This window comes from Culex pipiens, chromosome 1 (genome assembly GCF_016801865.2).
Source record: "Culex pipiens pallens isolate TS chromosome 1, TS_CPP_V2, whole genome shotgun sequence".
Lineage (NCBI taxonomy): Eukaryota > Metazoa > Arthropoda > Insecta > Diptera > Culicidae > Culex > Culex pipiens.
In genome coordinates this window covers 128562551-128575692 of record NC_068937.1, presented here as the reverse complement: position 1 = coordinate 128575692, position 13142 = coordinate 128562551, and the positions used below count along the sequence as shown (strand labels likewise).

The 13142-nt window shown below is 41.0% G+C and overlaps 2 protein-coding genes across 6 annotated transcripts in view; one reads left to right on the top strand and one right to left on the bottom strand.

Moving 5' to 3' along the window:
- LOC120423569 (uncharacterized) overlaps window positions 1-13142 on the top strand; it is a 48312-nt gene that overhangs the window by 28622 nt on the left and 6548 nt on the right. For all 5 annotated transcript variants that reach the window (XM_039587426.2, XM_039587424.2, XM_039587422.2 and 2 more), the window contains exons 2-3: window positions 11465-11600; window positions 11665-13088. In XM_039587426.2, coding sequence (XP_039443360.1) covers window positions 11465-11600; window positions 11665-13088 — 1560 coding nt within the window. The remainder of the gene's footprint in view (window positions 1-11464; window positions 11601-11664; window positions 13089-13142) is intronic.
- On the bottom strand, window positions 8243-9975 carry LOC120423570 (splicing factor 3A subunit 3). The gene is made up of 2 exons (XM_039587428.2): window positions 9758-9975; window positions 8243-9690 (listed from the first exon to the last, which is right to left on the bottom strand). The coding sequence occupies exons 1-2, from the start codon at window positions 9851-9853 to the stop codon at window positions 8332-8334; spliced, it is 1455 nt and encodes a 484-aa protein (XP_039443362.1). The 5' UTR covers window positions 9854-9975; the 3' UTR covers window positions 8243-8331.

The following is a 13142-nucleotide window of genomic DNA, read 5'->3' as shown; positions in this document are numbered from 1 at the left end:
TCGCGAAACGGGAATCTCTATTCACTGAGAGTTGCTTCTAGCCTAAGGTCACGTGCTACACGCACTCTCCGCTCCACTTTTGTTGAAATTTAGAAAATTTATCGCGTCGTGCAAAAATTTACGAACAGACCTTCACCCTCACTAGAAAGTGTCACAAAACTTTGCAAAAACCCCGTAAGATTGATGCTTTGTTTACTCCGCCGCCATTATGGTGCGTCACCTGTCACCTATTGCCATAATGGCCGAACGGGTTCATCGCACCCCATCAGCGAAGGTTGCCCAGACTCGTAAAATTCAACTGATTGGCATCGTGGCAGATAAAATCGCAATCAAGCTTCCAAGGACAAAGTTTGTGCGAAAAATCCGCGCCAATTCCGCGCTATAAAAAAAAGAACCAAAGATAAACAAACCGACGCTGCGTGTGTGACAGCTCTTCCGTACACACAAGTGTCGAAACAAACTCAAGCGTAGTAGGCCGAACGAACAAAACGAGTGGGGAAAGGGAAAAATCGATGAAAAAAAAGAGGAAGGGGGGGGAGTAGAGACACAGCAGGTTGAAGGTCGTTCACTCGGAGTGTGGAGAAAGAGGGTGCGTGCGCGATAACAACAATGCTGCAGGAATGAAAGGGAAAACTCGCTCTGCGATCCGAGGCGGCTGTGCAAAGTTTGGCAGAATGTTTTGTGCCGCAGGGGAGGGGGCAACGTCCTTGAACGAAATATTCGCACAAAACCAGCACCGACACAGCTGGCGCTGGTGGCAGCAGTAGGCCATGGTTGGCCAAATTTGATATTTTTGTCAGTTTTTGATAGAATTGGAGCGATCCGGCACGCGAGCTGTCAAATGTGCCATAATGGCGGCCGCCATAAACTCATTGTTGGACCCTTGCAGCTAAGGGATTGGCGAAACAGCTTCCTAGTTTGGCGCAGAAACACTGCTGACCCACATTCGGCGCGGATCTGCCTGTCTTTTTGGGCTGACATCGGTCGTTCACCATACGTAACAACAACAACAACAACACTGCCGCACGCACTAATCCAATCAAGAAAGCTGCCCGGGGCTCATTGTCCTCTTACTTTTTTTTGTTAGATTGTGTAATCTGCTTTTTTCGGCTTCGACCGATAACGCAAGGGCGTTTGGGACAACCCAGAAAAAGGTGCTCGTCAAGATTAGAGAGAGTTTATGGCAATAATAACACTTCTTACCTAGTTGTTATGTTTTATAGCAAAATTGTAACATCAGAATTAGTTGAAAAAAAAAATAACTTTTCTAAATCTAATTTCACGTGCAAATTGAAACGTCAGCCGCCATTGTGGCATCGGGAATCGTGATCTCTTCCTGGTCCCAGCAGGCGGGCCGTCACACACGTGTTCTGCCATTTCAACGAGTTAGCACGAACCACTTATCCCATCAACAATTGCAGCTTGTTGTTTACTCTCGCACTCCGCTACCGCTCCCACGAGATTATCTACTGGTTTTTATACTGTAAATATTACGCAAATCGTGTGGAATTAGTCATGCCATCTTCCAGGCGAAACAGGCTTTTCGATTACACGTTTTCACTTCATTGCCTGCTATAAAATATTGACAGTAACAAACGTCAAACTTTCAAAGCTGTCAGTTTTGACAGCTTCTCGAATAAGACTTCAGAAGATCCAAGCAGGCACTCCAAAACAGGACCGGAAGTCTTTCTTCCGCCACTTCCCTTCGGCAGTACACGCTGAACAAAGTCACAGGGGCCCGGAATGCTAGCTCAAATTGAATTAAATTGATACCAATCAGAATAGTTGGCGGCGATCGGAGATCTAGTAGTCATCGCATCCTAGCGATGACGCAAACCGCGGCCTGACAACACACACACGCGCACATTTGTGCCAATTGTGTGCGATGGTCACTTTCGCCGAAGGTGGTCTCCCCGTGGATACGACAATTGAGACATCTGGATTAAGTCGATTATGGCGACATTGCGGGATGTGAATCATGATGCTAGATCCCACGACGGGAAGTCATTTGGGGGAAGCAACTTTACGCGGAATTGGCTCAATTGGCAGCACTGCTGCGTTTTGGGTAATTCAGTGAGATTGATTCAGAGTGTTCGTTTCTGACAGAAATCTCATTTGACAGCTGTCAAAGAACACTGAGAGTAGAACTTAAAGCATTTTTCAATTTTTTTTTTCTAATTTTAATTCAACTTTACGAGAAGCAAACTAGGTTAGACAAACAGACTCCGCAACGACTAAAATTTACCTGTTTGCACACTGCGATTATCTGGGCACTATCTCGAAACAACTACTAACTAGTAGCAGCGCGATTTGCGATCGTGACGCGTGATTTCATCTCCGACTCGCTTTAGCTATCGCAACCAGTGTGAGTGTGTAGTAATCGGGTAGTTAATTAGAGAGTGTATAAGCGAGCTTCGATTAACATTATCAGAATTTAATTACCGGGGGATGATGTGGCTGTGGGATTTGATTATAATGAAAATAAAAGGTCAATTATTGCAAGCTTAGAAGGAGTGGTAAGGCAGTCAATAATAAGGTTAATGTTTATGAATCATCGTGTAAGTGATCGATTAAAGTTAGAAACTTCTAGATCTAGAATGATTGCATTGTTAGTTTGATACAAAATGTTTTTTTAAGTGAAGTTATAAATTTTTATTCTTATTTTTTTCTTTTCATAATTTTTGTTTAATATTTACAATTTTATAATCTATATATATAAAACATTTCGACGGTTTTGTTCGAACGCGAATCAATTCAACACGGAAAGTCGGATCGAGGATCTTGTTGCGTTGGGTTCGTATAAGTCCAAGGAGAGTTTATACGCTAACTAATTGACACTTTGGCCACTCTGGAACCGATTCCGGAGCATCGGCAAATTATGTGGAAAAAGTTACGTAAAATCAAATTTTGATCATAGTAGGCTGAATAAGCAAAAAACATCAACAAACGAAAAAAGGCAGAACGAAGTTTGTCGGGTTAGTCTTGTTTTATATATTTTTTAAAATTCGATTCTTATTTTTCTTGCCAATTTTAATTTTTTTAAATTTTTGAATTTTTTTGAATTATGAGAAAAAAAAATTAAGGCTGTTGCAAATATTTTTCAAAGTTATTGTCTTTTTGAATTTTTGATGTACATCACCGCAAAAAGTATTATACGCAAAAAAAAATTCGTTGAAACTTAGATTTTTTTTTAAATAATGATTGAAAATCAACTGTACCAGTGTATATCTTCAACAACATTTTCATGTTGAAATTTTATCTTATAATTTAAAGTTTTGTTTTTTGATTTAGATTTTTTTAATTTATGATATTTTTAAAAAAATCTTTAAATAATTAAAATATAAATTCTTATTTGATTTTTTTAATTTCAAATCTAGAGTTTATTTTGATTAGGTCCTATAAAAATATGAAAGACAAGAGTTTATTGGTCCTTTTCAAAAAAACTCTGGAAATGTTCTTTGATTTTTTGAAATTTTTGAATATGAGCAATTCTTTGAGATTTGAGATCATTCTTTTTTTTTGTTTTTTTTAATCCGACTGAAACTTTTTTATTGCCTTCGGTTTGCCCAAAGAAGCCATTTTGCATCATTAGTTTGTCCATATAATTTTCCATACAAATTTGGAAGCTGTCCATACAAAAAAGATATATGAAAATTCAACAATCTGTATCTTTTGAAGGATTGTTTTGATCGATTTGGTGTCTTCGGCAAAATTGTAGGTATCAATAAGGACTATGGATAAGGACTACACTAAAAAAATGGTGATTTTTAATTTCACTTGTCACTAAAATTTTATTTGCAGAAAAACACATTTTTTATATGTTTTAGGGAATGCCAAGAATGCTAACTTTTCAGAAATTTTCAAAAGGTGCAAAAAATCTCTGATTGAGTAATATTGAATGCGTGGCCCTTTTGAAATGTTAGTCTTGATTTAAAAATATTGAAAATACTGTTTTTGAAAAAAAATGGGAAAATTTCCCGAATGTGTCATCTTTTAACATTCAAAATCGGACCATTAGTTGCTGAAATATCGACATTAGCAAAAAATGGTGGGTTGTTTGGGCGAGACTTAGAAAACATAAATTTTCCTTTTTTTAAACCTTTGCATGGCAATAATTAAAAAAAATTAATAACTGCGACTCCTATAAAAAATAACATAAAAATGGCTATAACTTGAAAACGGTGCACTTTATCAAAGTTTCACTAAAGTACTTTTTGATTGCAAATTCGATTCTACATCGAAAAATGAAGTTGAAACGTTTTTGCGACCAATATTTCGATTTTTTGAAAAAAAATCTATATTGATTCAAATATTCATAACTCGATCAAAGATTTTTTTGCACTGCCTGGAAATTTCTGAAAAGTTGGCATTTGATGTCCCCTTAAACATATTAAAAATTAAAAAAAAATAAAATAGTGATTTTTTTGCAAATCAAGTTTTAGTGACAAAAAGTGAAATTAAAAATCACCTTGGGCCTTGCCAGAGGAGTATTATATAGATCGTTATAGTACTCATTTTGTCAAGGGGTATGGATAGATCCGTCGTGGTAATGAAATTGATGGTTTAATTGTATTGTTCCAAACACTGTTAAAACTTCCATTTTATTAACACAATGGATATCGTTCCATGCTGATGAGAACCCGCTTTGCCGTAGCACCAAGGCTTATCGATGTCTTTTAGCTTAACCATCTAGAAGTCGCGTATTTTGGACACTTTTAAAATGTCCTTACAACGTGTGTACAATTAATACTAACGCGACTGCTGGTGAGTTAAGCTGGCGTCGAGACCAAGAGGTTCTCCGATAGTGGAAATATCACAAATGTACAACAAACCGCTACATATGTGACTTTTCCCCTATCGAATGTGGGAGTTAGGTTAGGACTTAGTTTTCAAAAAAATAGTTTTGCATTCGAATTCAAAATTAAAATTAAAATTGGGTCTTTGTTTATTTTACATTTAGTAATTTTAGGAATTAGATTAAAAGACAACAATTTTCAGAAGTACGTTAGGCAGTCAGCGGGGCAAGTAATACAGCCAGAATAGTTAATTTTCATTCATGTTGAGTACTGTTCTGATTTGTCAAAGTTTCCATAGCGTCTCGATCAATCAATAATGAAATGATATCGGACAAAGTTCGTTAATCTGTTGAACTAACGGTTCTCGGATTATGGTTGTATCGACCATTGTTGCGAATCGAGGATCTACTGGAGTTTTGACGATCAAATGGAGCCTAACATTTCAAAAGGGCGCATGGGTTTTGTGAGCAGGAGTGTGTCCCTTTCACTTAAATGATAGTTTACATAAGGTATACACTCTTGTTTGCAGAGCTTCTGTGCCCTAATGGAATGGAAGGCACGAGTTAGTCTTCTAAACAACGAGTGTTCAACTTGTAAAGTATGAACTGTTTGTTTATGTTTATTGGTTTAAAAACAAGGTAAAGGAATGTTTGGCTTTGCAATTAAAAAATCGGGAATTTGAGATTCAAGTTACTTTCAGACAGTTTAGTTTAGGTTGTTGATAAATGTTAGTTTCCCGTAAATGATTGGTTGAACTGGTCGAAGTGTACTATTTCATTGGCAGATCTGCTTCTAGTTGTAATGTACGACAAGAATACTGACGGACGCGACAGGACGGGGCCCAGAAAAAATGCATCAACATTTACATTCTATAGACAAGTTGGTTTTCATCTTTCGATATCCAGTATTTTTTTAAATTCCCTTTAAATTTGATTTTTTTTTTGTAAAAATCTCCGATTAGTTACATTTTCTTATTCAATTAATTAATAATTTAATTTCTTCCGGGCCTTTTTACTTTGAATCATAATTTCAGATTTTCTTTATTCAGTGTTAAACTTAGATTACCGTAACTGCTCAAGTCATCCAAGTTCTTACTACTCACACCTACACTAATTTTCTTTCACCTTCCCCCTCCTGATCCCCTATATCTTCCGGTGGTGTTCATTTGGTATGCAATACTAGTTCGGCCACTACCCTTTTTTCCACAAGAAACCGGACTTGGACTGACTTGAGGCCGCGTCCCCCACCTTGCTCCGTAAAACGAAAACGAAAACGAAAAAGTGAAATTAAAAATCACGAAAAAAATGTTTTACCGTGTATCATTTTTTTTCACTGTAGTCCTTATCCATACCTACAATATAAAATTGCTACCGAACAACATTGGTAATATGGCGTCGTTTGTTTACCAACATGAGATTGTTTGTGTACTAATTTTTAAGTCATACATAATAAACAAAATTACGTTAAATTCTAGAACAGAAAAAAATATATTATATTTTTCAATTTAAACCGCTTTCTCGCAATTCTAAGCAAGATTGCGCAACAAATCATCGTGCCTTTAGTTTATCTTTAGTTTTTAAACCAGTTTGCTTTAGATTGTTGTTTAAATTATGAAATTTTGCATAAATTAAGATAATTTGCAAAATTTCTAACTTCAGCCATGTGCAACAATTTCCATTTCACCCGTGCGGGAAACCGATAATGGGGTAATTCATGCGTTCCAGACTGTCAAAATTCCAAAACTTCACGCGAATCTTCGCTTCGCTGCTTTTGTTCCTGTATGAGGTTTTGAGGCGAGGCCCTGTTAAATTGATTATTAATTCAATTTAATAAATTTAACATCGCGGCCCTTCTTGACAGAAAAGGTCCTACTTGACAGCTCGTTCCAAGGGTATGCATCGAAAAAATGTTGCCTGTCAATTTATTTTTTTGCATGCAATGGTCTCCTTTGAACGAGCTGTCAATTAGGATGCTTCTGTCAAGGAGGGCCGCGAAGTAAATATTTAAAAAAAAACTATTTTAAACCCTTTCTCGTCGTACTTAGAAAAATAAGCTTCATCGTTTTGAACAATAATATCACCAATTTAAGCTTAATTTTAGGACCTAATTACTGTTCGTTTTTTAAGTTTATATTACCAAATGTAATTTTTCCTAGATTAGTATTGTCCCTACCAATGACTTGCACCTATTTTAAAGTATTTTTTTATCATTCGGAGAGTTAAAAAAAAACCTTGTTCAGATGGGGCAAGTGTACCATATAGATTTTAAGTATGGGAAAAAATTAAGATAAGCTGCAAAAACATATTTTATTGGAAAACAAATACCTTAACCCACCGGAGGTCGCGTACGTGTACTTTGTACACAGTTTGTAAGGGCACTTGTAAGAAAGGCGAAAACACGCGACTTCCCGAAGGTTAAAGTACAAAAAAACTGACAAAAAATTGTCCATGCAAAATATGGTGATATTATCTCACTCACTAAAGAAATCCAATTCAAAGGTTTTTTTTCCGGAATTTAAAAACATGTTTTTTCAGCGCTCGTCGTATTTAATCAATTCGATTTAAAATAAATCCCAAAAACCAAGAGAATTGATAAACGAAACCTTCGAAATTTTTAAATAATTTTGTCACTCCTAACAGGTAAACTTTAGTTTAGACTTGAACTAACAAAAATCTATGCAGGCCAAGGATTGATACCTAAGAGCACGCAATGGCACTGACCTTGTTGCGTGCTCTTCGGTTGACGTCCACGTAAGGAACATCCTGGAAGGAGCGTAACTAACTACATCCGTAGTTCTGTTAGATCATCCTAATTATCTTGATCAGAACAGTATAGCTCTGGTTTTTTAATTCAAATTAGTTTTTGAATTCAAACTAAAAATATAACAGTTTTTGCTTTAATGAAAGTTGATAGGCACACTATAAATGGTTAGGCGCTTATACTTACATCAAACCCTACGTAATGTACCACCCCCGGCCGAGTTAAAATGCGTAACCGGAAAAGAAGGTGTGCATGCCTGGCACGAACACTCAAAGCGTGTTCTAGCGTGTTGCTCGTACTGACTCAGAGCAAGGGTGAGATGTAGGTGTAAGGGCAGTGCGTGTTCGTCGGGAACCTAGTGCATAAGATCGGTCAAGGCCCGTTCTTACACTGAAAATTGCGAATTGCGACTTGAACTAACAAAAATCTAAGTTCGTATTTAATAAAAGATCATTATCCATTTCACGACAGGGTCACTTCCAAACCAAATTAGCCCAACCCGGTAAATAGTGTGAATTTCCACTCGATCGTCCCTTTCGAGCAGGAAACCGCCATCATCATTCACACTTTCAAGCCAGCAATGTGCAAAAAAAAACAGCAAATCAAAACTATTTTAAGCTTATGAAGCAACTGTCGAGTGCCAGCCGAGGGACGCATGTCATCAAATCAAACAATCAAATGCAAGCTCTGCTGGCGCCAGACTAAATTTATTTTCCTCACCACACAATCGCTGAAATGCACTTTTTTAACAACTCTTCCTCGCGCGAACCCCCGCTTACAGCAATCCCTGCTTCTGCAGATCCAAATAGACCTTCTTGCTGAGAATGTTGCCGCGCGAGTCCTCAAACTCTTCCTCGTTGGCCGGGACCCACATCTTGGAGAACGTCTGCTCCTTGACCTTGTCCCACAGCATGAGCGCGTCCTCGATCTTGGTGATGTTGGCAAAGTGGGCCGTGTTCGGGATGCCGAGGCAGCGCATTCCGTGGGCGTGACGCCACTCGCTAAAGTGGTTCTGGAACGCCTTCGGGCCGTTGTACTTGTAGTTGCCGCAGATTTCGCACTCGTACGTAAAGTGCAGCTGGTGCAGCTTGTACAGCCAGTACGGGATGGGCTTGCCGTCGTACCCGAGCGGGAGGTTTTTGGGGTTGTACGGGATGCCGTCGTCGTCGTCGGATTCGACCTCGTCGAGGGAGTCTTCGTCGCTTTCGTCCAGGGTGTAGCGCGCCTGCTTGCGCTGGAGGTTGATTTTGGTTTCGTAGATCTGGTCGTCGACGAGTTCGGCAAGGCGGGTTATTTTGTACTCGAGCAGGGAGATGTCCTTGTCCTTTTGGTTGTACATGAGCCGTTTGCGCTCGTTGTCCTTGTTCTTGTCGTCTTTGCAGGCGAACAGGCGCTGGGCACGTTCCTCCAGCGTTCCGCCGCACTTCATGCCGATGGCCTGGAGGGCGGCCTTGAGACGGTCCAACCCGAGATAGGTCAGATCTTCCCACTTGCCAAACTCGTTCAGGTTGATCGCCGCGTCCTCGTCCACGTCCTTGGCACGCTCCCACCCGGGGACCTCCCCGTTCTTCCACAGATCCTCAAACTGCAGCTCGTTCCGCTTGACCGTGTGATCCAGCTCGAAGAACAGCGGCCTCGACCGGGTGATGAACCCAAACAAGTAGTCGTGCAACAGCTCCAAGTACTTCTTGTACTTCAAGTTCTTCTGCTTCTTCGGAATGTCCCCAAACTTGTTAAACTCCGACAGATACGTAATGTAATCGATCCGGTCCACGTCCCGCAGATTAATGTAATTGTCGTAACACTCGTGCAGATCCAGATACTGCCCGTAGTTCTCCACGTCGCTAAACTTGACCACCTCCGCCAAATAGCCCGGATCGTTCAGCTGGTCCCGCAACTTGGAAAACTCAATCGACGCCGGCACCGCCACATTGTTCCCGTGGTTCTGGTGGAACTCCACCAGCGAGTTGAACTGCGAGTAAAACTCCTTGAACTCGTTCACGCTCATGTTGCTAATCTCCTGCTTCCGCTCGCCGTCCTTGTCCTGGTACAGCTCCAGCAGCGACTTGCTGCAGCTCTGGTACCGCTCCAGGTAGATCTTGATCCGGTGGTCGGCCAGCACCTTCTCCTTGGTCTGCAAAGGCACCGCAAAAAATCGTAAACAAACAACTTCCGGCAAATCAAGCCCCAAAATTACTCACCGTCTTCTTCGCCGTCTGCAGCTCCTCGGACATGGCCATCACGAGCCGGTCGCACTCCTCGTGCAGGCGCCGCTGGATCTCGAAGATGGTTTCCATTTCGCGTAGGAAAATAAACAACTTTTAAAATTGAAACTTTTTCCCGAAAAACACGACGACCGACGACGATTTTTGTTGCGATGCGCACGGTTTGACAGTTTGACACGGAATAAAACTCTCTCGCGCGAGAAACAAGATTGAGAGCCTGAGCAGAGAGCGGTGAGTTACCGCGCAAACGCGCACCCAGTTGCTGTGAGCACCGCCAAGATGTGAAAGGGAGAACTAGTGAGAGGAATGTGGGAAACAAACTTAAAATTTTGGTCAGAATTGCTTTTTGATAAAAATATTTAAAAAAAATGAACTTAAAATATGTTTTTATTTAAATCTTAAATTTTTGATTAGCTTTTTTGGATTAATTATTATTATTTGTACTTCCTTCCAATATGCTGTCAATATTTTGTGAAGTTAAAATTTTTGAGTTATATGGGGTTATTGCAATTCCTTAAATTAATTATTTTCTTTTCCTTCACGCAGAAAAATATTTTGTACGATCAGCCTGTACGAGGTTTGATACAACAAATTTTTTGTTGAATATAATCAACGTCGATTTTGCGTTGAAACAAACCTTGATTTTCTCAATTCCACAAAAATCTTTCGTTGTTTTGAAAAAGTTGCTTTGACGTTTAGCATTGATTCAACAAAAATCTTGATTTTCAAATCAACAAAACGTTTTGTTGATTCAAATATGCCTTATTTTTCTGCGTGTTCTTAAACGACTAAACATCATGATTTTCATCATTCAGAAAAAGGATGTTGAAATATCGCACAAGTTGCAAAAAGAAGATTTTCCTGCACAAGCCTAAAATAAAAGCTTAAGTCTAAATATACCATTTCTAATCAAACACCTATCTTCGTCATATGGAGAGTTTGATGCTCGATTAAAGCTCCAAATACGATTTAGGCTGTAAACTTACTGGCCATTTACTTGCCAAAAAGATCAAATTTAATGCACTTTTGATCATAATTTCTATTTTGCGAGACCATTTCTCATCATTTTGGTGGCACACACATCCACACGCAGATCATACCCATTCCAATCGAAGGCTGAAGAAAACCGAGCGAAAAGCGAAGGCAAATAAATAACAAAGGGTGGCCAACAACACCACCAACATGCTGGTGCAGCGCTTGTTGGAGTGAGCAAGTGCTGCCAGGAAACTTTCGCTATAAATGCTACTTTTCGTGAGTGTTCGCTTAAAATTTCATCAATTTTGGCAGCACTAAGCAGACCCAAAAGAGCGCTGGAAGAAAAAAAGAACTATGCTGAAAATAGAAAAATGGGCGTGGCCCAATGCACTCGACTGATTAGAATGCATTTTTGAAATAATTTTTTAAATGCTTGTAAAAGGAATAGAATAATTTTTAATAAAATGAAAATAAACAGAAATTTTCACAAAAAGTTGCTCTACTCGTTGGTGTACTTGGTTTTAGTGAATTTCAAGCAACAATCCAGATTATCCAGCATCATTCAAACACGACCGCTTATTAGGCTTAAAATGGGCATATTTCCCCTAACTCATATTTCTGGAAAATTAGCAATAAATTAACCTATGTAGTCACAAAGTAACTAATAAATTTTAACAACCTGCCTTCTTTCTTTTTCCACACTTCCAGTCGTCTACGCCGATTACGCCTCGTCCGGCCGCTCGCTGCAGTTCCTCGAGGACTACATCAACAAGGAAGTCCTGCCAGCGTACGGCGACATCAGTTGCATTTCGGCCGTCACCGGTCTCCAGTCACACCTGTACGAGTAAGTACTTCTAGGCTCCATAATTTTAAATATCTGTTTTTTCAACATTGCAACAATTTTGTAGCAATGAGGCCCGCGATCTGGTCCGAGCGGCCGTCGGTGCCAGCCCCGAGGACGAGATCGTCTTTTGCCATAACCCAGCGGAACGGTTGTGCTTTCTGCTGTCGAGTACCGCTAGTCAAATGTCTTCCTCGGCGGTGGGGCCACCGATTCTGTTTGTCAGCACGTCCGAGCCGATTGGGAACTTGAAGTCGTGGATCGACGGTGGGTGGCTCGTGGAGAGGATAGCTAAGAATCACGAGGGATTTTTGGACTTGGTAGATTTGGAGAAGCGCCTGCTGCAGTACTCGGACGGGAAGCGTATGATGGTGGGGATGTTTTCCGGGGCATCGAGATTGACGGGGATTCTGGCTGATGATGTTGCGACTACGATTCTGCTGCATCAGTACGATGCGTTGTCGATCTGGGACCATAGCGTGGTAGCTTCGTGTGCTCCGATCGTCACGAATCCGGTGTTACCTGGAGCGCAGAAAGATGCCATATTTTTCCACTGCAGTCGGATGGTTGGAGGAGTTCAAGCTCCTGGGGTGCTGGTTATCAAGAAGAAACTGGTTGAGAATAGTGTGTCGTTTTTGGTTGATACCGTTGGGGTTGTGGGAGCCGTCCGGGCAGGATTGGTTCTGCAACTGAAGGAATCGCTTGGAGTGCAAGCGATCATGCAACGAATGGAAAAGATTTGCAAACAAATGCTAGCGCACGTGCGGACAATCCCGGAGATTGCCCTGCTAGGACCACCGTGCACTACGGCAAAACGCCTGACTACGCTGTGTTTTATGGTTCGCCATCCGCGAGGGGCCTTCCTGCATCATCGATTTGTGGTGGCCGTGCTAAACGATGCATTTGGCATCCAGGCAACGGCGGATAATATGATAGCTGATTCGCTCGGAATAAATCCGGCCATGGCCGTCGAGTACGAGAAAGTACTGAACGATGAGTCTCTCAAGGCCGCCAGCATCCATCCGGGGTACATCCGAGTTACGTTCCCGTTCTTTATGCCAGAAGCCGAGGTGGCTTTTATCCTGGAAGCGATCAAGATGGTCGCAACAGAAGCGTGGAAGCTTTTGCCACAGTACGAAGTGGACGATCGCACGGGTGAGTGGCGTCACCACTCGAACTCCCTAGCTAAAGAGCGCAAATGGCTCGGAGCTATTCGGTACACCGATGGAAAGATGCTGTTCTCAGATCGGCGTATTTCCGGACCGGGAACGTTCCCACAAACGTACTCGGACTGTCTGCAAACGGCACGCAACCTGTTCAACCGAGCACGCAAAATGGCCCAGCGATCGTCTTCGGAAGAGATCATCCTCAAGCTACCGCACACTTCGGTGGAGAACCTTCGCTGGTACATGTTGCCCGGAGAAGCGCACGAACTCCTGCTGGGTCACTCGCACAACGTCAAGAACACCGTTCCCTTTGATCCCACCAGAAGTGAGTAGTTCTCCCCACGCTCCTCGAATCCAAACACTAATTTCCCCGATTCTT

Coding starts and splice junctions, on each gene's coding strand:
- LOC120423570 (XM_039587428.2), bottom strand. CDS start 9,853: ATGGAAACCATCTTCGAGATCCAGCGGCGCCTGCACGAGGAGTGCGAC. Junction 9,691..9,757: donor TGCAGACGGCGAAGAAGACG/GTGAGTAATTTT, acceptor GTGCCTTTGCAG/ACCAAGGAGAAGGTGCTGGC.